This window comes from Sinohyriopsis cumingii, chromosome 12, assembly GCF_028554795.1.
Source record: "Sinohyriopsis cumingii isolate HCF-2022 chromosome 12, ASM2855479v2, whole genome shotgun sequence".
NCBI lineage: Eukaryota > Metazoa > Mollusca > Bivalvia > Unionida > Unionidae > Sinohyriopsis > Sinohyriopsis cumingii.
The window spans coordinates 35,665,165-35,692,682 of NC_142972.1; the positions used below are offsets into that span (position 1 = coordinate 35,665,165).

Here is a 27,518-nt window from a genome sequence, read left to right on the forward strand (position 1 = left end):
TATGTATGCATGTATGTATGTATGCAAGCTTTATATTTGCAATTTTATAGAAAATATTGCATACTTCTATTTATAAATTTGTTTCTGCGTCATGATGACAGACAACTCCGTAAAATAAACAAGTGCTCTTTCAAATGAGTTTAATAATTTATATATTTGCAAGCATTGGCAAGCGTATTTGCTCACCATACTTCATTTTTGGGGGGGTCTTAAAGATCTACAAACTCTGAATCTTTTATGTAGTGAAGGAAATCACTTTTTGTATTTAATAATCTTCAAAAGTCATATAAAGAAAGGATCTGAAATAACCTTGGGATTGCAAATAGCAACATTTTATGCAAAATGTGACCTCGAATTAAACGTGTTTGTCAAGATGACGGCATCAGAATTATGTTTTGACACGTAATGTTCGTATAATATTGTTTCCGATGAAAGATTTAACGAACCAAAGATACAGAATATTATGTTGTTGCTATTAGATTAAGCAGATTTTCTTGTCTGAGCGGCTGTAATTCCTTCAAACGCTTAAATTGAGCGAGATGTGAAATCACTGTCAAAACGTCCGAAATATACTGCTTGCGTGTGACGTTGGATGGTGTGATTGGAATTCTCCAGGATCGACGATTGTCGTCTACCGAAGACAATGAAATGCAGTCCCCCGCGTGATTTGTGTACCATTTACATAAGATGTACAGTTTTCTTTCGTCTATTTCCTTTCGCAAGACCTTTAGCGGTGTTATAAAATGTTTAAAGACCAGCCAGATAATATCCCTAAGATATACTAAGAGATAACTTTTGGAAAGACTGATATACTTTATATTCAGAATGCAAAAGCACAAGAGCGTGTTTATGTTTTAAATTAGTTATTATTCAGCTCAGCGATATTATTTTCTGACTCTTTTAAGAGTGTGTCTGTTAAAAATATAATATCTTGTATGTATTTTTTAAATGAATGTTTTAATTATATGATTTATTGTTAACATTATTGGTTTATGGTTTATTTATTTTGTTCTATGACATTTCTGTGCATGTCACAATCTTAACATTTATAGATACAGTATAAGCGGATCAGGGTTTATATAAAACTTGCAAGGCCATTTATTTATTTATTTATTTATTTATTTATTTATTTATTATGTCAGCAAACTCTGCTTCAAAGCTGATTCATACGTTGTCACCTTACTCATTTAAAATCGTTAGCATCTTTATGCTCGTAATATATAGTCCGTTATACTTGTGCCATAATTAGGGTTCGAATCATCATAAATCGTATGAGAAGTTTTCGTCATCTGTCACGATAATACTGATTATTCCTTACCAATGTAGGTTATTCCTTGTTGTTTTCGGAAATATAATGTGCTTTTTTTATTGTTCTTTTCGAGAATTGTGTGTTTTAATATTTCCACACTTTTCAATGCAAGTGAAGGGGCTAATTATACTGGCAATTAGTAGGGTGTTCTGACTCTTATAGATAAGTAATAAAAGTAATCTGGATTATATGGTATTTTTCTTATATTTGATTAAATGCCAATTAGTTTTACTCAAAACGTTTTGAATACCAATTATTAGTTATTCATTATAAATCAATAATACATTAGCAAATAGGATGCGATCATTTTTATCTTTGGAGAGGAGGTGGTGGTAAATATTTTATTTGTTTCTTTAACACCTCACCGATTACGATTGCCCTAGGTCTGACTGTACGTGGGGTGGTGGGAGTGGTGGGGTGGGGATGATTAACGCAGTGAAGTGCGAGAGCAAATCTTTCTGGTTGCAGAGATTTATACAGTCATGTTTTCGTTACCGTAGATTGCATTGAGCTTCCAGATGTTAATCATGATATCATCAAATACCTTTGCACTAGAAACACAGATCCTCGCTTATGTACGTGACACTAATTACGAAACAATTGTATTTATAGTGCTTGACCAGTCAGATAGGTTCCTCTGGTGCTCAGGATCAAATTATTCAAATGAAGAACATAACATAGAGATGTTCTATATTTAACACATCATTACTTATGCCTTATTGTTTTGCAAAATTCAACCATCTCCGGTAGAAGACAATTGATGCAACGCTGCGCATTGTCAACATCGTATCTCTTCAGTTATTCGAATTTACAAAATCTTTTCTAATAGTTAATAAATTTCTGACTGCTAGACATTATACTTGATCGACAACAATTAAATATTCTCTCGCTACAAGAAATCTCTCTCCATAATGCGGGGAAGTTTCTATTACATATAGTTGAACTTTCAAAGGGTATTGATAAATTAAAAATTAAAGCGTACTCCATTGAATTGTCAATAAAGGCGGACATGGATAATTTTTCATTTATTTTCAAGGCGATGTATGATAAAATGCAATCGCGTGTACGAACAGGGAAAGGTCTCATCGATATTTTTATTTGTAAAATCAGAATGATACAATAGGACGTAATTGACCCGATAACGTTCTCCTGATTTTTGTTTTTAATGACTTATATGTATCCTGGTGAAAGACCGTTGTCGGGCATTTATCTTTAACACTATTTAAGTATCGGAGATATTTATGTTTATGATTTTCTGACGATGTTGAAAATTGACTTGCAACTGCAATCAAACTTCAAAGTCACCTAAATGCTAGAATACAGTACTCTTAAATTACTCATGAACAAAAAGGCATTTGTCACTCATCTTGTGTTTTCATACCTTTATACAAATTAAAATTCTACGGTCATTTGTTTTTAATCTTCTGATGCACAACGTGTCAAGGCAGCATGACAATGGCAAATATATCACAAAGATCGGTACCACATTTAGCTGTTTCTCATTGGCTGTTGTCGAAGCTTCTCACCTGGAACGGTACACTTTATCTCATTCAACAGTGGTAGAACGCTGATAATATTCCACATAGTATACAGACAACAGTGTGCAACGTATGAGGTGGAACACTACTGAGATGAAACTGAATAGTCTATGGCTTTTGTTGACATCTATAATTCTGAACCTAACATGCTCGGATGCTCGTACCAATAATTGTATGCCGAGGTCCACTTTCATGAGCCGAGGAGACTTAAATGGCCAGCGCTTGATAGGATTCGTTTTCCACGATTATAAGAAGATTTCATTGGGAGGCTGCGCAGAGGAATGTCTTCGTCGGACAAATTGCAAATCGCTGAACTACAATGCTTTTACCATGCATTGTGAATTGAACATGGAAAGCTACAAGACGATGCGAGGAAATATAAGCAGCGATCCAGAATGCTACCATAGTTTGAGAAGTACTTGGGAAACGGTAAGAGCAAAGAGAGTGGGATGATTCAGGCCATTTAAAAAATCAGACATCTTCCTTCTATCCTTTTGCTTCTGTTTGTTCAAATATACTTTTCAAATGACTTTTCAAACGCTCTTGACTGGTGTTGTAACACACACACACACACACACAAACACACACACACACATATATATATATATATATATATATATATATATATATATATATATATATATATATATATATATATATATATATATATATATATGTATGTGTGTGTGTGTGTGTGTGGGTGGGTGGGTGGGTGGGTGGGTGATATGTATATGTGTGTGTGTTTATTTAGTATCATTTTCAAACACATTATTTGTTATCAATATCAACATATGGCTGTATCTGGCGTCGAATATGTTCACATAATGTGCTGATTAAGAAAATCTCAGAGATCATATCACTCGAAAAATATTAAGGCACTTCTTTGTGAAAGGCATTATTTACTCTAAACAAATCCCCGTACCGTACGGCTATAGTTAATTCAGCAGAAAGCATTATATCTACAGAGGCAAGGGCGTGTCATCAACATTTAGTTGCTTCTCACTATGAAATGGTTTGATTTGAAAGGCACTTTTAGCACATAATTGGTGATGTTATGCCGAGAAGAGAGGAACTAAGTGACTTTCCCAAGAAACATCGAGGCGGCCGTGCATGGCAGATATCGAACCCGTTAGCCTTAGGTTAAGATTCCAACGCTCTACCAACTGAGCAACCTCGGTTCCCAATATAAACAATCAAAATCTAGATGTAACCGTCAAAGGAACAACGGAAAACTATGTCAAGGGCGAGTAAAAATATAGGAGAAAGAATGACGATTATATAATCTCAGATATGGTAAATTTAATCTTCCTTTTCAGTTGTAATTTGAAAAGTACTATTTGTGCGTAAAAAAAGAATTCCTGTTAAAGACAATTATTATTTTGATTGAGTTTTCTTTGAGAAAGAAATGGATGAGACCATCGTAACATTCTTTTTGTAAGCATTAGGGTCGATATTAAATGCAAAATGTGCAATATTTAATTCTAAGCAAAGTCTGTTCACGGAATACATTCAAATAATGCATGGCACAAAACCACAAAACGGAGATGGATGCACCTTAGAGAAAGCTTTTGCGTTTTCGTTCAATATGCTGCAATTTATATCGATCTATCAAAACTTATAAGCGGGGAAAAACATAAGAGGAGTTAAAGTTGCATTTTGATATCGCTAATGCAAATGGTGTTACATTGAACTAAGAACAACCTAATTTATTTCTCCAAATTATCGACCTTTCGCAGACTAGTTTGACTGTTGTGTTCCATGTGCTAGAACCTATAGCTAAACTTAAGCTCCAACGTTTATAGACCTGGCCTGATGGAGTATCAACTCCAATAAATAAAAAAGCTTAAGTAAACTAACCACTGTTGTATATTATTGCATGTACGCCTCCTACTATATTATGCATCTCTTTTGATCTTGTAGGGCAATTTGCTGCTGGGGTTCACACTCCCCACTTGCTCAGCCAACCACAAGGTGTCGGCAGTAGACAACATAACATGTCTTTTAGCTGGTATGTTCTTTCTAAAGCATCTCCCAACAAGTAGTTTAAATAGCGTTATCTCTTTATTCACTTTCATATAGTTGTTAATCATTGTTAATTCTCAACATAGAATTTAACAACATTTTCAAAATAAAAATGTAACAAATCAACAAGTGAATAAATTCAAACAAATATAATTATTAAACTCTCAAACAAAGTAGCTTTGTATCCAATGTATTTTTATAGACTGTATGTATAACATACTATTGAAGTTTGTGTTTTTACTTAGAATGCAGTGATCCTCCGGAAAGACAGTTTGCCAAGTACACGAGCACTCTACGAGAAGTGGGTTCGGTCGTTAAATATAGCTGCCTCTCCCAATACGGGTCTTTGGGTGACGTCACTGGCACGTGTATGCCAGACGGCGCTTGGGAAGCTAATTCATTCGAGTGCTTGAGAAGTAAGCGAAATAATGGAAGACAGAGATATGGTTTTCGTTTTCTGCTCTCTTGAGTTTCGTCACATTCTGAAACAAAGTTTTATGATTATTACTTGTGCATTCATTTTGTTTTATGACGTTTTCTCGCGGTTGTCTTACTCTTATATTGTTGTAGGTACAACATAGGTGGATCCACATTAGTATTAAACTAGCATTGTCATGTATGTTATCTACTTATTTATCTATGTTTGAGAACCATTTACTAGTGATTGCTTAACAATTAATAACAAATTACCGATGGTTACGACCAGGATGCCATCATTATGTTTGTGAGTTCGTGGATACTTTTTTATTTGTTTAATTTCCTCTAATTTTTTTGTTGGAAACAACTATCCTCCCATGATCTGTATCAGAGTCCCCTGTTATTTACTGAAACTTCAATATCTATAAGAAAGAAAAAGTAAAGTTTCACGACTAGATAGAAACCGTCTCCGGAAAAAATAAAATGCTGATACCTTGCCGATCACGATTACCCCAAGTCTGATTATAGGTGGGAATGGTGCGATTGGGATGAATAACCCAGTGAGATGTGAGAACAATTCTTTAAGGTTGCAAAAAAATTATAGTGCCATGTTGTTTCTTCTGTAGATTGCACCCACCCTCCAGTTGTTAATCATGGCACCACCAAACCCCTTTGGGCGTTAGAAACACAGATCCTCTCTTACGTATGTGACGCTAGTTACGAGGCAGTGGGAGACACACGGGTCTACTGTCAAGCTGATGGTTCCTGGACAGAAATGAACTTTTTGTGTCTAAGAAGTAAATATACCTTTCTTATACAGCTTTTCCTGGAATATTATTCTCACGTTCTATAACGCCAACTAACTAACGTAGGCTGTTTGTCCAATCCAGCAATGTGAATTTCCTTATAAATCTTGGAATTATTTTTAGTTCATCTACCCTTAATGCCAAGTGAACTTGTAACATAGTCTTACGTCCGTCGTGTGTCCATCATCCGTAGTCGCAACCGCTAAAATTGGCATTTTAGCTTCATAAGAATAATTACTTGTTCAATATTAACTTAATTTTACATGAAGCAGTTTCGTATCGAGACATAAACTAAAGAGGAATTAGGCACACGCTTAGAAAGTAACCAGAGATTAACATCTCTTATTAATAGCTTATAATTTCATTAAGATATGCTAATAAATGAGAACGAAATTATAATAATTTGTTGGCGTTTAATAAATATTAGGCCACAACTAGTAAAATCAGCATGCAGTTCCACATTTACTTTTAAATACAAAACCTGTTGTCTGAATGCTTAATAAATTTACCTGATGAATAAGTTTTTAACGCAGTCACCAATACAACGTAAAATTTAAACAATTTAACATACTTTTCTTTAAAAAAAACTCCAACATTTCACCAAATCATAACTGGGATACAATAATAGAAAAATACCTGATTGATAACTGATCCGAAGAACATAAAACATTATATCAGGGTTTTGGGGGGACGAAACTGCCTTTTAGATAGGCTTACAAAAGTCATTACAACGGAAGGTCAGGAACTGTTGAATCTCGAAGAAATTGTCAGTAGATGAACTGAAATCAATTGTTGCAGGTGATGTAAAATAGGATGACTTATTGTTTCCTGGAATATGGCCATTTTCATCGTATTGAAATGAATCAAAATCAGTCTGAAAAGGAATGGGGTTCGACGGAAGATAAAATAGCTGTATTTACCCTGAAATTGAACAATACAATCAGGCAAAATAGCAAATGGAATCTGCAGTGGGACTGATGGTAAAACATTAACTGGTCAGGAACGAAGAACAAATCAAGAAATCCATTAAAATCGTTTTGATCGTGAGCTTAGCAAAAATATTATAATCATTGTCTCGTGACATCATCCTAGTATTTATATATTTGACAAGTAAATTTGAACCCATCGATGATTTACATGAACTACAGATAGTACTTTAGGAAGGTTGCTAGACACCAGTGGTATTACATACTGCAAAGGACATTTCTATCATTTCAGTTAGGATTATCTCTGTCTGCACCGAGTACTAACTTGGTAACATTCAAACACATACTTTTTAAAAATACCGACTGATAGAAAAACAAACAAGAGAAATGACTTTCACATAAATGGACACTGTATGTTTTAGAACTGATGCATTTCCCCTTTAGTCACAGTTGTGGCAACTCTTGGTATTACTGGTGTGTCTATTAGTTGGATTGCTAAACCTTTCAGGAAAATAAAAGAAACGCATGATAAATTGCAATTGCGTGTAATACTTGTAATATTGGAAGACAAAAGCAACATGATACCGTTCTCCTTATTTACTAATAATATATGTACCCTGCTGATGGAATGTTATGTGTCGGTATCTGCATCATTAATTTTAAAACCGGTGTAACAGCCAATTCTTTCCCTCCTGCTTAAAGTTTCCCCGTGGAAAAATCAGCTAGTCAATTATTTCCCGGAGAAACTATCAGAGGGGGATAAAGTTGACTACTAAACCCGTTATATCATGTTCATTACATTCTGACGATGCCGGAAACTGTGACAAGGTTGTGATAAAACTTCAAAATCAACTAAATGCTATAACGGAAATCTTCCGGTACGAGTGTTAACTTAAAAAGAAAGGGAATACATGTTTATTCAAAGTTTTGGTCTGCCTTGAATACACAAAAAGTGTATTTATGTTGGTTCGACTTCTAAAACGACTTCAACATACAAATACATATGTTCTCTATTCACTTCAAAATTTGCTATGATGCCAGTTAAATTAAAACTCAAGTTACAAGCTAAAATCTTTATTTGTAATACAAAAGTTTCGAAAACAGTCTAGATTGTTCTTACAAAACGAAGTATTCAAGCTATTTGAATCTACTGTAATCCAGGCCGAAATAAAGTATTTCATTTGATTGAAAAGACTGGATTTATCCTTATTGTTTAAAGTGCAAAAACATTGGAGTTGAATTCATGGTGTCATTTAGTGCATTCAAATCTCGTTCTAAGAAAGTCTTTTACGAGATCGCCTAAAATGTAATTCACACAAGACTTCGACTAGATTCTAGTATATTAAACGATGATCTTTTCAAAACCATTTTTCACTAAGCAACAGATGTTCCCGAGGTGAATCCAAAGATGCAAACTTTTTTTTTCTTAGACTATACAAAATATATTACCATCAGAAACCAAATTACAGATACAACTTTTATATTAATGGGAAACGCCCAGGAATCGCTTGAGATCGACAAAGAGGTTTTTAAGGCCATCCAAACGTAATTGTAATTACGAAATGTGTTCAGTAACTACATCAGTCTAAGCTGTTGTATCTCGGGTACTTATTTAGTTACTATATATGCTATCCACGATGCAGTTAAAAGTAATATTACCCAATCCAGCTTCTATACCAATTCCAGAATCTTCATGTTGTTTGTTCTTTATTTTTCTCTTTTGTTGTCTTGCAAGCACGCAGTAACATGTTTCTGTGGTAAATACGTATAAGTTACTGTGTTTGTTGTAACAATATTGTATATACAGTTTTCCTGTAATATCTCGTTCGCATTTTTCAATATGTTTGCAATCTTACGCACTCATTACTCATACCAGCCATGTTATAAAAAGTAAATATTAGTGTTAATGAGGACAGAGCTGGAAATAAGCTTATGCATGCTGCTAAATCTTTTATATATCTTGTTCGATTTTATGGACTTTCCATGACTACTTCAGTAAATCAACACTCTACAGATCATATATAATCGCCAGTATCACACAGATTTACAATTTTCTATTCATAACCATTTACCTTTTTTTTGGTTTAGTTCCTGATATTTCATGTGAACATTTACATTATTTCATTTGCAGATAGATTTATCAGATATTAACAATTTTTCGTGTCAGTTTGTGAGAATCCTCCACTCGTACCGAACTCCAGTCCAAATGCCAGCCGAACCCTGGACGGTCGTGCAGTGTCCTACACCTGCCATGTGGATTATGTTGGTTTTGGGAACACGGAGGTAATCTGCAAGCCAGATGGCACTTGGAGCAACTCAACCTACCGTTGCATTAGAGGTAGAGTCATTGAATCATCTTTGTTTTCTTTCCGGTTGTCACAAGAAATTAATGCAGAAGGCTAGTGTTATGCCTGACCATTTTGTTCAGACAATTAAAGGACGTCATTTGCACTTCCCTATCATACAGCTCCATATTTGACACTGGAAAATTACGCGGCAGCCTGCTTGTACTATCTAAACCGCCTTCTAAATAGTTACAGAGAGTGGAAAGTTTGATTGGATGATATCTTTACTAACGACAATTCTCCCACCTCACATAATATAATATCTGGTAGGCTGCTAAGATCAATGGCCCGTCAGAGGTCAGAAGAAATTTATCTTTTATCGATGCTTGTCAGACCTCCGTTATATCGAAGATTTTATTCAGACTGGCTGAAGTTTAAAACGTTTGAGGTAGGTCAGACCTGCATTAAATCACAACTCTCTAAAAGGTAAAACAAAATTGGTAGTCACATATAGTCTCGACTGGACTGAGACGATGCCATCAACCGACATATGAGCTCGATAAACACGTCAGCGAGATTCGTAATAAACTTTTCATACTTTCATTTAACCCGAAAAACTTAGAATCTACCTGATTCTTGGATATATCGATATACACATGATATATTAATGCTATGCCACGTGAGCATTCCTATTATCGTTACTGTTTTACGAAAGCGTGGCGATATCGTGACACAGTCTGACCTTTGTCTTTCTGTACTTACGTGTGTGATTCTTTGTAACCTCCTTCACTACTAAGGTTAAACCCATAATAATTTATCTCAGTGATAGTCCTATGAGTGTAGCATGTGCCAACATATTCGGAATTTCGCTCTGTCCTCAAGGTGTGAAGCTTGTGGGTAGGTGGGTGTTTTATATAAATTTTAAATATTTCCCTCTGTCTTGCCACTGTGATCTTCCTCGTCCCCTTCCTTCCCTTAGGACTTAGCCCCTTCCTTGGACGATAAGAAAGAACATATTGAGGTCCGCACCATGTAGCCACATATACCACATATTTAATGATAATGAATGAATAACCGGACAATTTACTTCGTTTTTGGCCCCCCCCCCCCAAATCTTGGCCCCCTAGGCTACCGCCTGGTTCGCCTATTGGGTTAAAGCGGCCCTGCTTAGACCCCATGTTATTACTTAGAAGTCATCGACATCTCCACCTTGTAATCTTATACACGTATTGTACTTACTGGAAATGATTAAAACAACACACATAACCAAATGACGTTTGCCCCTGGAGCGGTTCTTTGCCTTAAAGATCTACGTAAGTAACTAAAACTTCGATATGGGGGTCAAAATAGGAAAGCTTGTGGATATGTGTCTTACAAACACAGAATTCTAAATTTAAATTGTTACTACAGGTTACAATGTACAATCTTAAGAAAAAACGTTCAGATTGATACTTGATACAAGGTAAGTTAATGGTCTACAGCTTCATTATTAGACAAGAATAATTGTTAGGTTACAGAGAGAATTTGTACAAACATAAAATCAGAGTATTTGTACCTAAAACAAATCTGCCTTTCAGGTCTGTCGTATATTCATTCTTCAGGTAATAAAATATATTCAAATAAAAATGGAATATGGTTAATACATGATACGTGATATAATAAAATGGGGAAATAAATTAATGAAAGGTGAAAAATGTATTGATTTAACCGTTGATTTATATTGTTATGATGCTATTGTAATACTGCACTCAAAGGAATATATAATAAGAACGTGTGAACTAAAAAGCACTGTATGCCGAATCTCAAATGAGCTACAGAATTTCAAGCGATAAAAACAATAAAATAGATTTGTGTTGTGAAACACGAATAACTCCAGCCTCGTTCAAAGGTCCTTTTTGTAATGTGTTGCGACTGAGGTGATTAATTCTTATTTGCACCAGTTCATAGACAAGTCATTCCAAGCTCCTTTCTGTTGACACTGGGATGAATACCAAAAAACATCAATTCTTAGACAAGTTACTCTTACACTTTTGGAGGTAGTCCCTAGGCCCACTACCAAGGGTTATTTAAAAGCTGTAAAAAAAACTGTGCAAATCGGCAGAAACGCAAATAACATTGCAAGCTTTGAAGTTCGTATCTTAAATGACATAAGAACTCCGTGACGGTACCCAAGCACACACTCAAGTTAATTATCGTTAATTATCGTATAATTTATGTTAAAGTCAATCATATAGGTTGAGGGCTTTTGATTCGATATTATTGTACTTCTCACCTGGCTCAAAAATAAAATTGCGAATGTATAACCCTGATAACTGGATATAAAAAATGATATTAAATTTTATGAACCACTATAGAGATCTTGTAAATTACTGCAAACTGTTTAGTAATAATACGCAAACTGTTAGTATGAGATTTCATGCACAGTATCATTTTTGAGTCGTTTGTGAAGATGAAAATATACTAAGAATGATTCATTTTAATACCTTTGGTCATTGAATTGTTTTAGGAAGGGCTAAATAACATGCCAAAATCACACGAATGAAACTCGTGGTCTTTGAAGATAAATTCACGGTTTGTTAAAGGTGTATTCTAACCAGCCGAAAGAAGCTTGATATTTTTGACAGTATGGCAAGTAACTTCCTGAGTTTGTACGTTACATTTGTGAAATACGGCATACCCAAATACAGCATACCCAAGCACTCCAGTTTGTTCGCAGATACAGGCAACGTGTTCTATAGCTATATACTGGATCAAAAACGACCATACTTTACATGTATGCATAAGAGTTGCTATAAATACAGAGAAGCAAAGTCATTCATTTACTAGAATTTTTGTCTTCCTTTCAAGCAGATATTCCTGGAATGAATTGGATCTTAGTAACAATAAAAAATAAACATAGACAAGGAATTACGGTAATAAACACAGAAATAAATAAACGTACAATTTAATCACTATAAACGCTGCATTTTTATCCAATAGCCAATCAGCTGGCATGCAGCAACAAAACCTATGATATGCATACTTGTATTGATGGGATCTGAGGTATTTTAAAGATTTTTTATTACATAAATTGTCAGGTATAAAAGAGTTTTATTTGAAAGGCTCTAAAAAAAACAATAACGTATAAAGTTAACGGTACACATGTCAACAGTACATAAAAAAAGACTATAATGGGTATAAAATAAAGAGACAATTCCTACAAATTAGGAAACAAAGGTAAATAAGACACAAAACAAAAGTAAAAAGATTTAAAACACTTTGATACTGTGTAAGTAAAGACACTTATGATAGATGATTCAAACAGACAATCCGGAAGATGCTTGAACATTAATCGATGCCATCCAAAAGTTGTAACCTCTAAACCATTTTATTCTGACTTCCTCACCAGACAGTGGCTATTCCATTACACTCCCATACAATAATTTAGTGGAATGAACTTGGTATTTTGCATCGAAATTCCAGGAGATTGCAGTTGACAATAGGAGTAGATAATCTATGAGATTCATAATAAATTAAACCCAAAGTAATTGAATCAACTTTGGTAAAAACATGGTAATATGATGTGCAAGAAAATTGTCTCGACGAATATGTGATAAGAAAGATCCACACTGACTTTTTTAAGGTGTGTTGTGTTGTGCTAACCGACACTTGTCTACAAACTTTTACTGCCACCAATGCCGTAGAAACCGATACAAATGCAAAACTGGACCAAAGTAACTAGGGTGTGAAATACAGGTCACATTGTCCTTAATGTGACAGGATGGTGACGAATACTCACAGATGCATGCATTAACAAAGCTGCATACCAATAATATAGAAACCTTAATCCTAATGGAAAACTTATCAGGTTTAACTGAGTCGTGAAACCAGGCCGATGTGACCTTAATTTTTTAGTTTTGTTTTACACTTCCTCTCGTGTAATGGCAATGGTTCTTGGACAATGGACATCCTACTTTTGGAATATAGAATAGACAAAGAAGAAATAATCCAAGTGTAAAAAAATATTGCCTGACATTAAAATTGCCATGCCAACATATCAACATATCACTTGACCGACGCAACAAATTCAAACTCTTAAAAATGGGTTAGTACCAACATTGCAAATAAATGCTTGTAGTCATGAATTAGTGGAAACCTTAAGCAGTTTCATGGATCACGTAGTAAAAGAAGATTGAATACATTCTGGTCTGGTTAGAGAATCCCTCACCCCACCCCTTCGATCTCGCTAAGGGGCACAGTCTGCTTGAAACAAACATATTTTATTAAAATGTACAATGTACAGAAAATTCGGTAATTACCTTAGGTTTGCCTTTTAGCACCTTTGTAAGGGATGCTTTCTTGTTTTCTTTTCCGTAATTGTTGACTTTTCAGTAACTACATCATGCATGGGGAAAGTGAATATATATGTCTATTACGCATATAAAGTTTCATCGTTATTTTTTCTTGAACGTGTACTTATATTTATGAATTGTTGGAAAGTTTCATTAATATTTTACAAAACAGATTTATAAAGTTGGGTTTTTCTTCTCTTTATTGCACAGATCGGTGAGGAACAATACGGCAATTTTGGGGTTGATTAATCTTTGTAGTCGCTAAAATCACCCCTTTCGAATTCTATTTTAGTCTAAAGTTTCACAGTCTGGGCAGGGACTTTAGGAGTGGGGAGGCTATATACTAATAGATCAAAGAATGTTTTAGTTCCTCTGATGGACATTGTGTTAGTCTGTAACTTATAACATGTGGACATATGATGGAAAGGATCAGAACAATGCCCCTCCCCCAAAGACACACACAAAACACACACAGGGCCAAGAGGGGTAATCGGTCATGAAACCACAACTCACTCACTCACTCTCTCTCTCTCTCTCTCTCTCTCTCTCTCTCTCAGAAACAGAAAGCAACAGAAAGCAGACTGATCTCCAGTGCACTACATTTTCTTACTTGTCAGTGGCCTACGAATGACGTCATTCAATGTATATATAAGACCGAGGGCATTGTTTGGGGTAAATTTAACATTTTAATAATTAAAAGCATTATCGACCTTTGAATTACGTCCACGAACTCTCGTGCCTGGAGTTTTCTTTTCTAAAAAATATGTGACACTGAAATTAAGATAGAACTCGGAAAACTCTGTTCTTACTGTACATTATGTTATGGAAAAACCGCATAATGCTGAATTAACAAATACTTGCATCAAACGCACATGTCTTCACTTATGTAGCGTATTTAGTATTCTTTGCAACGAAAAGTATAACTTTGCCGAGTTATATCTCAGCTGAGATTATGTTAAAAGGCCAAATGCCGACGTTACATGCAAAAAGTCGTATATGCCAAGTGATCTGATTATACTGAATCTTGAAAGATGTTGGTCTTTGACATTGCTGGGTTCCATTAACACCTGTTAATATTGACGTTTCAACAAGTTATGAGCCATGTAACTTTTCCATTGAACAGATAAACCCTGCCATGTTTTCACTAATTCTATACTGACCGGCGACATCAACTGATTTCAATCGAAACCTGGAACACAGGATTTGATGACTCACCGTTGCAAACATAAGAAGTCAACACCACGCTATGTATGATTGTCTCCACCCCAAGTTTACCCTTCAAAATATTCCATTGCCCCAGCTGATGACCAGTATTCCCCCCCCCCCCATTTTATTTGTATCTAATGCACGCTTTTTCTTCTCAAATCCGCTTACAAAATGCGGACTTGCCTCCCTTCATTCCATCTCTAATCAATTTGTGCGCCAAGTGCGTATGTTGTTCTTATTACATCAGTCACTTGCAGAATTTGTCGAATGTATCACATCACTACTTTTGGAGCACTTCCGAAAAAGAACGGAATTATCAGCGACATCGTTGACTGAACTGAGGGTGGCACCACTTAATTCTAAACTGATTATTTGAACGTATTTTAAACATAACATCTTGATTATTTCAAAGAACGGTCTATATCAGAAAGCATTGTTTTAGAAAATAATTTCCTTCCTTCCAGGCTTTAGTGAAAGTGGAAGAATGGTGAAATTTATGATACAGGCGGCATTGAGCTTTAAAAAAAAGCACAATATCTCAGCCTGGTTTGATTGTGACTTTGAGGTTGCTTTTTTAGCTTGAGTGTGAGAAAGCTTGGAGGAATCAACTTGTGGTGGCAATGTCATTTCGACAAGGGGAAGCGCTATCTAGGAGGCAGTCTCATTCACTAGTTCATTCCAAAAACAAATGATTTGACTAATACTATTTTTTTTATTTATGAGTTTAAGAAGGATAACTTGTTAGTTCGACCTATTTTAATACAACAGGTAAGGACCTAATTCAAACATGGAAACGGCACAGTGGTGTGTTTTCGTGTTGGATGCGCACGATATTATTACTCCAGAATATACGAGGAAAACACATGATACATAATACGTTTTTGCGAGTGGATTAAACCACCATTACTGTTTTAGTTCATGTTTATTCTAGTCTAGCTAGACTAAAAGTGAAACGTTGACAGATACTTGTAGCAGCTCTGTCCTATTGGATGATCCAGATAGAGTTACAGTGTATATTGTTGTTTAGCTGTCCAGTCTCCAATGATCTTTAGACAAGTGCTTATAATCATACTTATGTTTTAGGTGGGACCAGTCTCATAATGCAAGGATTGCAAGTAGCTCATATAAATCAAATTTACAAAGAGTGGCTTTAATTTGGGGTGTTTTTCTTAAAATCTATACACCACTACGAAAAACATATTGGCTACACAAAGCTCAATGACATAAGAAATTATTGCACGAGATTTTCATACATGAAGTTCAGGTTATAGCATTCGTTTTTGCTTGACGTTTATGACTTTTGCAGCCCTATAGGCTTTTCTGAATATCTCTAGAGGACTACGATGGAATGCAAGCTTTTTGTTTGTGGTCATGACCATGACTTGTGACGTCAAACTATCATTCATGATAACATTTCTAAATTTAGCCTTTTTTCATTCGCCTATTTCTAGAATGTAAAAACCCGCCCACTGTACTGAAGGGTACTCCAGATGCAACAAAGATTCTACTTGGAAACTCAACGTTCTACGCGTGCAACATGAATTACGTTGTATGGCCACCCAATACGAGTATAGAAGCAAGATGTGAGTCAGACGGAAGATGGACACTTTTGGGGAATTCCTCGTGCAAAAGAGGTCTGTAATCGTTCTAACATCGATATTTGTCTTGGTTAAGTCTGTCTCAGTGCTCAAGGATAAGCAATTTAATCCTTAAGTAGTGTTTCAAAAATCTTTAATGTTGACTTTATTTTCTTTATTCACAAATAAAAAGAAGTAGAAGAAGAAGAAGAACAAAAAGAAAGAGAGAGGAGAAGGCGGAAAAAAAGAAGGAAACAACATGAAAAAGTTACTTCCATCCCAACATTATTACTGTCAACATCAAAGTATTTTCTATTGCGAATAATTTATTTCGAACACTAAATATAAAATTGCATTCCCGCCCAAAATTAATTTAAAATTAATATGGCTTGTAATTATAAATGGCGATTGTCTAAACACTGAAACCGACACAGATTATCAGGGACAGTTAATTTAGTGTTTGGTAAACCCCCTATGTTGCAGGGTAAAATTACTAGTGTGTATACTCAATGACGGTGAAGTTTTCAACACAAGACTCGCTTCCGTCGGGCTAAATATCCTCTGTATTCAGGTGATTTCTTCGGTTTTCCAGTGGGTACAAATTAAACTTTCCAAATACAGTCTATAAGCATAATATGCTGGCTGTTGTATTGTGCAGTTTTCTGATGTAAGTCTAGGCTACATATACGTGAAGGCATGGTCACGACAGCATAATACGTAATTAAATATATTTACTTTTCTATTTACTTAATTATTTCCTGCCCTGGAAGAGTTTAATATAATCCAGCACGTGCAAGTATTTAAATAAAAGCTTTGTATTGGTTCAACAACCACCCTACCCCAAGTCCAATTTTTTTTAAATGCATTGTACTGTCTGGTTTCATTGCAGCTTTACGTAATCTATATCTATATATGTGTGTCAGTGTGTGTGTGGGTGTGGGTGGGTGGGTGGATGGGTGTGGGTGGATGGGTGTGGGTGTGGGTGTGGGTGTGTTCACAATGTATTAAACAGCACCAGCGTGTAGAAGTTCTGAGAAGAGGATAGGTTTTAGATGCGATTGAAAGGAAGCTTTTCAAACCCACTGGTGCTGCATGAATGGTGTTTTAGTTCCTGTATTTTCAGCAATGACCGAGATGGTCTTCATGGCTCATGTTGTTATGGACGAATCATTAACTTCTCGGACGTTCAGGCCGGGTTATTTAAGAAAAAATTTCGGCCAACGAAAAGCTTGCGAAAATACTCTTGTGTTGATTTATGAAAAAAAATAATTAATTCGATCAAAGATATTCGTCTTAGTAAACGACATTATCTTGAGATAGTAAGATTATCCCGGTTGGAAAGAAAATCCCAACCCTCCCTCATCGCGAAAAATGAATAGTCGTGCCATTGTTGTTGGTGGTCGATATATGGCGGATATTTATATTTTAAGTAGATATAAGGAAATATTGAAAGAGCGAAGTGGGAACATTGTATTGCTAAGATGTAACCTTATATCTACTAAAAATGCATATCTTCTTTTTATCATATATTTTAAGGCAAAAAACATCAATTTCTATTAACTTGTATCTCCATTTTGTGCCAGTGAGATTAACGGCGGCATAGCTACATCGATAAAAATTAAATTCCGAAATTTACAACAATTTTTGCGCGGCGATCTTTCCGAAATTTAGCTCGTACATACAATGCTTCAAAATTTGAATATTGTCAAATTAATGACTGTTATCATAAGAAAATGAAGAACGTTTTATTTTCGTTATCACGTATCTTGCACTCCTTGATACAATGGTCATTGTTGGAGTTGAGGTACTGTAGAAACATCACAGATAAGCCGTATCCGACAGACTTCAGAGGGTAAAATAATTTAACAAAATATTTTAATGACTATGAGTTTACTTGTATGCATTTTTATGTTTATTTATTTCTACATTCAAACGTGACTTTGGCAAAGTTACAACCTAGTAACGGATGTTGCACCCGAATTTCGTTTGTGATTTAATTTTGGTTTGCAACCACCACTCATCATTGCTCCACTTCTCCCATGCGGACAGAGGTGATATGGCAGTGATCTGTAAAAACGACCCCGTTAGATCATTCTAACTGGACTCTGATCTCAATTATTTTTCAGATATGGTCTCTACATTTGTTTCTTAATACTGAACTTTCCACTGTGTCCAAATCCTAATAAGTATGTTAATCTAACAAAGCTTCAAAGATGAACTGACGGTGAAGTTCTTGTCCATAATTTTTTGAGAGGCTGGACTGTAAGCAAAGCACTGTGCACAAATTTCACTTCCGGACCAGCACCGATGGATCATTACTCACTGTGCACTGTCGTTGAAATACACTAAGACAACCACACTGTAATGTTCGTATACTAAAGAGTAAACAGTTATCATAAAATCAATACCAAGAATGCCAAAATCAAACTCTTGTATCAACACTAAAATGAGAGAGGAAATAATGCTTTAAAAATAGACTGGAACTATATCCGTGGGTACTGAACCGGAAGAAATAAATGCACACCGTATCTAAGAAAGAGAGTTTGGATACTTTGACTTTCTATTCTCATGCGGAAAACTGCCTTAAAGAAGCAAAATTTTCTAACAGTTTAAATTTATATGGAAATATTACATTGTTTTATTTTCTAGGATATATGCATAGTGTGTTAGTGTGAAATAGCATAGCGAAATGTGTGCCAGTAAAATATTACCGACATTGTGAATATGGACAACGGTACTTATAATTTCTTGATTTCATCCGTGGACTAGTTTAAATCGCGCTAATGAGCAATGCAAGCATTTTAAACTGATTGGTAATGTCGTCGAACATATGTTTTCCAAAAAAATTACGACAAAATCCCCCTTATAATGTTTAGACGTTCTCCAAAATTATGATTGTATCTTCTGCCTGATTGTACATTTGCTACTTACTGTTTAAAAATGTTCTTCGCATATTCTTTTGTGTGCTTTGTTTAGATTGAGGAGATAAGCATAAGCGCAAGAATTCCGTTTTGCACGTCGAAGGTCGATAGGCTTCTCAAGGTTCTAATGTTTTCATGGCACAACTATTTAATTGTACCGTCAATTATACTTGCTATCTTTTTTTTTTCTTCAAATTTGTGAAATAATTGTAGAAACGTTCCATTAAGATATTTGCATATATTCTTTTGATTTGCTGTCGTGCTTTCCCCAGAATGTACTAATCCTCCTTCGCTGGATTTCGGTACAGCCAATAAAAGCTCCGCTCTGGAAGGGTCATCGGTAACCTACATGTGCGGTACTGGGTATGATTATATTGATGTAATCAGGAGTACGTGCAATGCGGATGGAAACTGGACCGCACCCAGTTCATCTTGTCTTAGAGGTGAGTTCAGGTCGAATCTTAAATAAATCGCTATTTATTTAAGCACATTCAAAATAATAATTGCCGATTAAAATATGAAATTATCAATATGGAAGTATCACTCTTCATGTAATTTATTGTTAGTCATATTGTATGATATATCCGCTGTGCAGACATCATTAATGATAAAGAAATACTTTACTGAACATGGCTGGTGATAGGAATCTGATTTAGATCCAATCCATTTTGTCCGTGATGAGACTGAAAAGACAAAAAAGCACCACCCAGCGAGCCTGATTTAACCAAGTTTGGAAAGCTAATGTGGACGCAAAGCGGACTAACGTAACAATCGTGAAATTTCCTTAAAACCACTCATTCCCTGGCATATTACTCAAACTTGTGGGTTTCTTTTATATTATGGCCCTTAACAAATAGAAATCAGTCCGACCTGAATATATTGACTGGGTAAGCTATAGACTGAGTTCCCGCTGTCTTGGAAGTTGAGTTTTATTATTTGGCTGATACTTTCCATTTCCAGGACAAAGAGATTTGCAAGCGTATCATCTGTGGCGAAGTGCGAAATTGTCCAGGTTTTTATGTCAGGAAGTTTCTAGAGCTTACCCATTATTTCAGTAGTAAAATGTAAAATATGTTCCTTGCCGAAACGTCCATTTTTACTTCCAGTGCGGTGTCGTTGTGATCCAGCGAGAATATTTCTCCACATTGTCACTTTTGGTCAGCTACACAAGCCGTTTCCCAAGTTTCTATAGATATTTGTTTTATACCTCACGCTTAATACAAAAAGTTGTTTAGTTCTGATCATGCGTTACAGCTCCCAAGGGGCCATCTATAATCCATATAAGGCTGAAATTACTAATGGTTTAATTGATATGAAACATAAAGCTTTCCGTCCCAAATGCTACACATAGAGCTTACAGAACCCTGGCCGGACAGACTGAGTTCTACGTGCAATACCAACTTCATTTTGTTTGAAAAACGCGGCCGCATGTTGACCACATCTACCCACACGTCCGCCTGAGGTTTCTCCGTGTCTATCCATTTTTTCGCTTTCTAGCTCATTCATTTTATCATTCGAAATATATCTGAAAATAGTGTGTGAAAAGGTAGCGTTTATATGCAAAATGTAGAGTCAGAGAAATGTATCTTAATGCTATTATGGACCAGCTGATGTAGCCGAGGTCACCGGGAAGGAAGTGATAATTAAAGTGGATAATATTAAGTGAAGATCATTAATTTATTTTCTCTGATTCTCCTGGACCTTTGTTAAGCAGTAAAAAATGTTCCTTGCATTCAAATGAAAGCAGCACTAAAGCCTATACAGAAAACGAAATTTTTATTGGGTTCTGCTTGTTGTATATTTCGTATAATGACAAGCGAAACATGTGTGATTCGCCGGCTCCGGAAAGGTCACTTGAACTAAAACGTCCCATAATTTCATTGCAATGCAACTATTTCCAGAAGAATGCAAAATAACCAGTTCTGAATTTTTTATATGTTATGTCCTAGTTAGTGCTTAACATGAGTGAAATAGTTTTGGTGTATCTGATCTTGTAAATAATGCACTGGATTTCATTCAATAAATGTAGAAAAATAAAGGAAATATAAAAGAAACTTAAATAATGTGTTGATGCCTATAAAAAATATCATGTACTACAAAATATGATCGCGGTGTAGATAAATCTACATATTTGGTTACGAGGCTTTAAATAACTTTCATCCAGTGAAGTAGCTCGTAATAGCAAAACTGTGCCTCCGTTTTACGTGCAGAACACGAGCGACACACTTAAGAAATTTATATCCCGTGACATTATGTGTGACGTGTAAAAAGAAATGAAATTTCTATTTTGTGCTCGCTCCGCTGTTTTCGCGAGGATTATATTAAAACGGATCCGCTTAACTTAATCAGTAAGGGGAAGCGATTGTTACCAAATATTCCACAGACTGATATTTTGATATTTTCTTCGTAAAAACAGTCTGTGCAGGTAATTGCTACCTTAGCAACAGGAACGACAGTAACAATTCAATGTAAAGAGTCTTCATTCTTGGCTGAAACATCGTCGAATGTTATTTTCAACATTAATATATGTAGACGGGTTCTCTTACTCAACCTTCGGTTGTTGAGTTTCATTTGAAACTCGGTACCAGTCAACTCAATATGTGACTCTTTTTTTCAGATATCACGAAATGTATTCTTCCACCAAACACTTATCAGTTTGGAAAGAAATCCGAAGAGTACCACCGAGTACCCTTTAAAGAGTTGAAGCTATTCTACTCACACCAGAAAGATACGAGAATGTTCTTATTGTATCGGAGCAATGTCAGAGTATGATACATAATGGCTTACGATTAGCTCTTGTCGTTCTCTGATTTCGTGTAAAGAGCATATTTTGCGACGAAGATTTGCGTCTACGATGCTCGCATGTGAATGTAAATAATACACTAATAAATGCATAAAAAGAAAGCACATTGAGTTTTACGAATCCCATTTTGTATCGTAACGTAATGCATACCTGGCACAACCCTATATAATAGGTGTTAATGCTGAACCAGCATAAAAAGATAATTAGTTTCTCAGCATCCACCTAATTCACTGTCGAGCCTTTTGCCGGTTTAATCCGTTTATAAAGAAAAACTCAGATAAAAAAAATGGTTTTGAAAAAGTCCATGCACTGCATTTAAATACGAACATTACTCTGATCCACATAGTTATTCCCGTTGAAGATAATAGTATATGTTTATAATTTATACCTTTCCCAGCTGGCGCCTAATACTAAATGGGCTTACATTAATGCCTACCAACAAGTATTTGGTAAGAGATCCGTAGCCCTTCTACATCAGGAGAACATAGAACACATCTACACAACATATTCAAGTAAAATTACACAAACCTGTTTACTGTACAGTACTGCTCTGCGATGTACTGTATTTTATACTTGTATCTTATTGTATCGTATTGCATTGCATTGCATTGTATTGCGCTGTCTTGTCTTGTCTTGTCTTGTCTTGCATTGCGTTGTATTGTATTGTAAACGTTATTGGTTACAGACATTATGAAGACACACAGACGCACCAGCATGTTTTCCAACCTTCTGCGAGTTATGATAAAACAAACTTCAATTTAACAATAGTTTTGACAACTTTGCACAGTTTTGTTCATAACTATTTACTTGTTGTTGTTTTCCTTGTGTTTGTTTTGCGTGATCATTCGTGAGAAATAATATTTGAATCATTTCGTTTAGAGACATATCTTTTCAAGGCATTCATTATATTTCGTGGCAGCTTGTGAGAATCCCCAATCTGTACAGAACTCCATTCCAAATGCCACGCGAACTGTAGACGGCAGTGGAGTGGCATACACCTGCCATGACAACTATGTTGGTTTTGGGAAAAATGAAATTCTTTGTAATCCAGATGGCACGTGGAGCAAATCAGTCTACGTTTGCATTAGAGGTATGGATTATTCTTCAATCTTCTTTGTTCTCTTTCCGGTCGTCACAATAAATTAATGCAAGATTTTAGTATTTCTTCCTCATTTTGATCAGTCAACCCAAATTCGTCATTGCGTTCCTCTAGCGTAATACTCCCCATTTGACGTTGGTAAACAAAGTCACTGCTTATTTGTACAATCTGGCCCTCCTTCTGGATTATTACTGGTGTAGTGTTTTAGTTTAAATTTGACAAAGAAAATACATTTGGAAAATGAGGCATGAACAGTCTTACTCCAAACAATCTGAACCCACTCTCAAGTACTTTTTTAAATTCACTATAATTCAAAGTCAATTTGTCTTTGCAATAATCTGAACCCACTCTCAAGTACTTTTTTAAATTCACTATAATTCAAAGTCAATTTGTCTTTGCAATAATATTATTGAGGACTTTGTATTTCCAGAGAATAATAAATAATCTCGCCCAAATCAAAATCTGAATACAACAATATAAATGATTTCTGCCCAGATGTTATCGCAGCAATACTTTTTTTCCCCCAGTAAACAAGATTATATAAAAACTAAGACACAAAAGAAAAGCCAGGATGTAGGACAAACGTTCATTTCCAGAACAATCCAAGCTGTAATTAGAGAAGGTTTATTACTACAATGATGCTAAAGAACATGATAAACATAATGTCGATGACTCGGACTAAGATAATAATCTTAATATTTAATCTACACTCACAAAGAAATATAAAATATGTATTACTTGCTTACAGAATTAAAAAAAATCGATAACTTTGATCAGGTAGACAACGAACTTAATTTTGGACAAGGACAGCTACAAGATACTGTTTTAAATAACCCACAACATATAATGGATAAAATACCTAACAAACAATGCAATTAAATGTACATAACAAAGGTCATACATATTTGATTCAAACATTGATTTATACCATTCTGATGCTATTACTAAATACACTGAATCATCCATTTAACAATCACATATGAACTTAGAAGCATTATATATAAAATGTCCACATAAAACTAGAGAAATTCAAGTGACACAAAATAAGAGCCCCGCCCTCCCCACAAGAAAAATATTAAAATTCGTATTAAAAAAAATCCAAACATTTAAAGTTATTTTAATGGCACCAAAATCTAATCAGGCCAATATACATATGAATACAAAGACGTATACAAACTTCTTTATTTATTACACTGATGGTTTTTCTCAAATAGTTTCAATGGAAAAGTAAAACAAGCGTAAATCTAATTAGTTTCCACGTTTTGATCCAAAGGTGAAGTCAGTGAAGGTAGTGACTGAACTCGGGGCAAAAGTCATTTTGCAAATACAAATAGGTCAGTACGGGTATATACAGTTATAGGCTGAGAATCTCACTAGTTTCTATCTTATGACAAAGTCCATGCGGTTAAGAGTAGACCCAAGGGAAAAAGTCAGTTGCAGATTTGAGTTCACCTTTCACGCCCAATAAATCTATATATAGTTATATGGTGGAGATTTTAACTGTTTCTAACTTACGACCTAAGGGCCAAAATTATATAAGACAGGGAATGACCCAGGGGTTTCACTGAATGCTCCTTGCTGGACTGTGTTGACATTTATGCACACCAATTCTTAGTCATGTTAGTCTCACAATTGTTCGAGATATTTTAAATACATGTATAATAAAACCAACCTAGGTCTACCACCAGAGACTATTTAAAAATTGCAAAATCTGCAGAAACCCCAATAATATTCCAATGTTAGAAGTTCCTATGTTAAATGGTGTAGGGATTCCGCGACATTACGCATGCACTCGTTCACGTTAATTATCGTACAGTTTGCTTGAAGTCAATCATATAGCTGAGTGGCTTTGTTTGGAGAGTCTTGTACATGTAACACTTTTGAATTCGCTCAACAATAAATTTGCAAATTTGTGAATGTAAAACCCTTGGCTATTTGACATTAATAATTATATTCAGTTTAATAAATAATTCTAAGTTTTTAAATTATTGCAAACTATAAAGTAATAAAGTGCATTTAAATAAGAAAACTGTTACTATGAGATTTCATGCACATCGTCATTTTGGAGTAATTTATAAGGATGGAAAGATAATTATTTTTTGTTTCCATACCTTTTGCCACTGAATAGTTTAGGAAGAGCTAAATGATACACTAAAATCACACGAATGACACTCATAGTCTTTGGAGATGAATTCATGATTTGTATAAGGTCTATTCAAACTAGGCGAAGGAAGCTTAATATTTGTGCCATTATGGCAAGCTAATGAGTTTGTACCTTAAATTTGTCAAGTATAGCACACTCATGCAGTCCAGCTTGTCTGCTATCAAGCAGTTAATCTAGTTAATATAGAAAATGCATTATTATCCAATAACCAATCAGCTGACATATATGCATAAAAGTTGTGACAGACATGTTTGCATTGATTGGATTTTAGATTGTCTTACATGAGAAAAAAGCCTAAATCATAGTGCAAATTTAACCAGTGTCTCTGAGGCTTCAAATTTGGCCGATGTCAACTTACTGTCCGTATTTATTAAATAAGTTTTTAATCAATCTTCACCGGAAGTGTGCCTCTGCCATTGATCTCCTTAATACACACAAGAGCAATAAGAATTATAAGGAACCTAAATGGATTACCATATCATGAAATGGCGTGGGGTATTAGATTAAGGACACCCTCCATTTTGGTTTAGAGAATAGACAAATATGAAATGATCCAAATGTATAAAAATATTGTCGGAGATTAAAAAGGTCATGACAGTAATAAAGTAGGACCGAGGTAACCCCTTGAAACTCTTAACACGGTTGGTACCAATATCACAAAAAAAAATATGTAGTCATGAATTAGTTAAGAGCATGTTACAAAGTGAATGAAGCACAAGACACCAGTAAACCGACTATCTTAATGAACCGAAAATATGATCTGTCCTGCTTATAAAAAATAATTCACACACCAGCGAATATACAAACTGTCTATACGGGAGCACCCAAAAGAAATCACCAATAAAGATGTTCTTAACTTTCACGGTTAGTGTCACTGGTCGAGTGATAAATATTCATAAATGGTGGGTTGGGGGTCGGTGCTTCAGCGTCCATAATATTTATTGCCTCAGCATTGTGATATTTTGCATAAAATTATTTGTTGGTCCTTCATTTTTTGTTCATCTTTTGTAATAATGGTGGGTTTTCGTTTAATATAATCACAAAATAGACGTTAACAAGAATACCAGTCTGTGAAACCTATTATTAGAATACAGATTATGGCCTAATCTGGGAATGGAAAAGGCACAGTGGTGTGCTTTTCCTGTTGGATGCGTACAATATTGCTTCAGAACATACCAGCAAGCAAATCTACATTTTAGTTAATGTTTTTTTCTAGTCGAACTAGTCTAACAATAAAAATATCAACAGCTACTTGTCGAAGCTGTCCTATTGGATGACCCAGAGAGTTACATTGCATGTTGTTATGTAGCTGTCTAGTCTCCAATGATCTTTTGATATCAACTTTACAAAACCTGGTTTCAATTTGGGGTATTTTATTTATTACGTCTCTACCCTAGTATGGGGGGCCCCGAGTGGCCGAGTTGTCTAAAGCGCTCTCTGTTACGCATCACTGCCATCTCACCTCTGACTGCGTTGGTTCGAGTCTCGGATTCCGCCAGTGTGGGTATGTTATAAAGCTTGTTAGTAGCTTCTCGTGGGTCGGTGGTTCTTTCTGGGGTTTTCCGGAGTTGTTCCTCCACCACTAATACTGGCCGCCCTGTATAGCCTATCGTGTGCTGAAAATGGCGTTAAACCCTACAACAACGACAACTACCCCAGTATGGAACAATTTAAGGGCTACCCAAAGTTTAAGGACACATGTATTGTTCGCACGAGAATTTCGCACAAGGAAATTTGGGTTATAACAGTCTTGTCTGTTTTACCTGTTCACGAGAGAAGCAGTCATATGGGTCGATCAAATATCGATTGAGAGCTATTGTGGAATGCATGCCTTTTGTTTGTGGTCACGACTATGGCTAGTGACGTCATACTATCATTTATATTAATATTTTTTTTAATTTAGACTTTTTTGTCTCGCCTATTTCTAGAGTGTGTAAACCCACCCACAGTACCAAATAGTACTCCAAATGAAACGAAGGTTCTACATGGAAAGTCGACGGTCTATAAGTGCAATATGAATTACGTTGTATGGCCACCGAACACAAACACGGAAGCAAGCTGCGAGTCAGACGGCAAATGGAAATTTTTGGCGAATTTTTCATGCAAAAGAGGTT

General features: G+C 35.4%; 1 protein-coding gene across 1 annotated transcript in view; it reads left to right on the forward strand.

Annotated features, from left to right (window-relative positions):
- The first annotated feature begins 2,933 nt into the window (after positions 1–2,933).
- LOC149786251 (sushi, von Willebrand factor type A, EGF and pentraxin domain-containing protein 1-like) overlaps positions 2,934–27,518 on the forward strand; it is a 41,963-nt gene continuing 17,378 nt past the window's right edge. Inside the window, exons 1-9 of the mRNA XM_089976632.1 lie at positions 2,934–3,276; positions 4,768–4,855; positions 5,115–5,285; positions 5,913–6,083; positions 9,186–9,356; positions 16,292–16,474; positions 19,611–19,781; positions 23,061–23,231; positions 27,333–27,515. Coding sequence (XP_089832758.1) covers positions 2,941–3,276; positions 4,768–4,855; positions 5,115–5,285; positions 5,913–6,083; positions 9,186–9,356; positions 16,292–16,474; positions 19,611–19,781; positions 23,061–23,231; positions 27,333–27,515 — 1,645 coding nt within the window. The 5' untranslated portion in view covers positions 2,934–2,940. The remainder of the gene's footprint in view (positions 3,277–4,767; positions 4,856–5,114; positions 5,286–5,912; positions 6,084–9,185; positions 9,357–16,291; positions 16,475–19,610; positions 19,782–23,060; positions 23,232–27,332; positions 27,516–27,518) is intronic.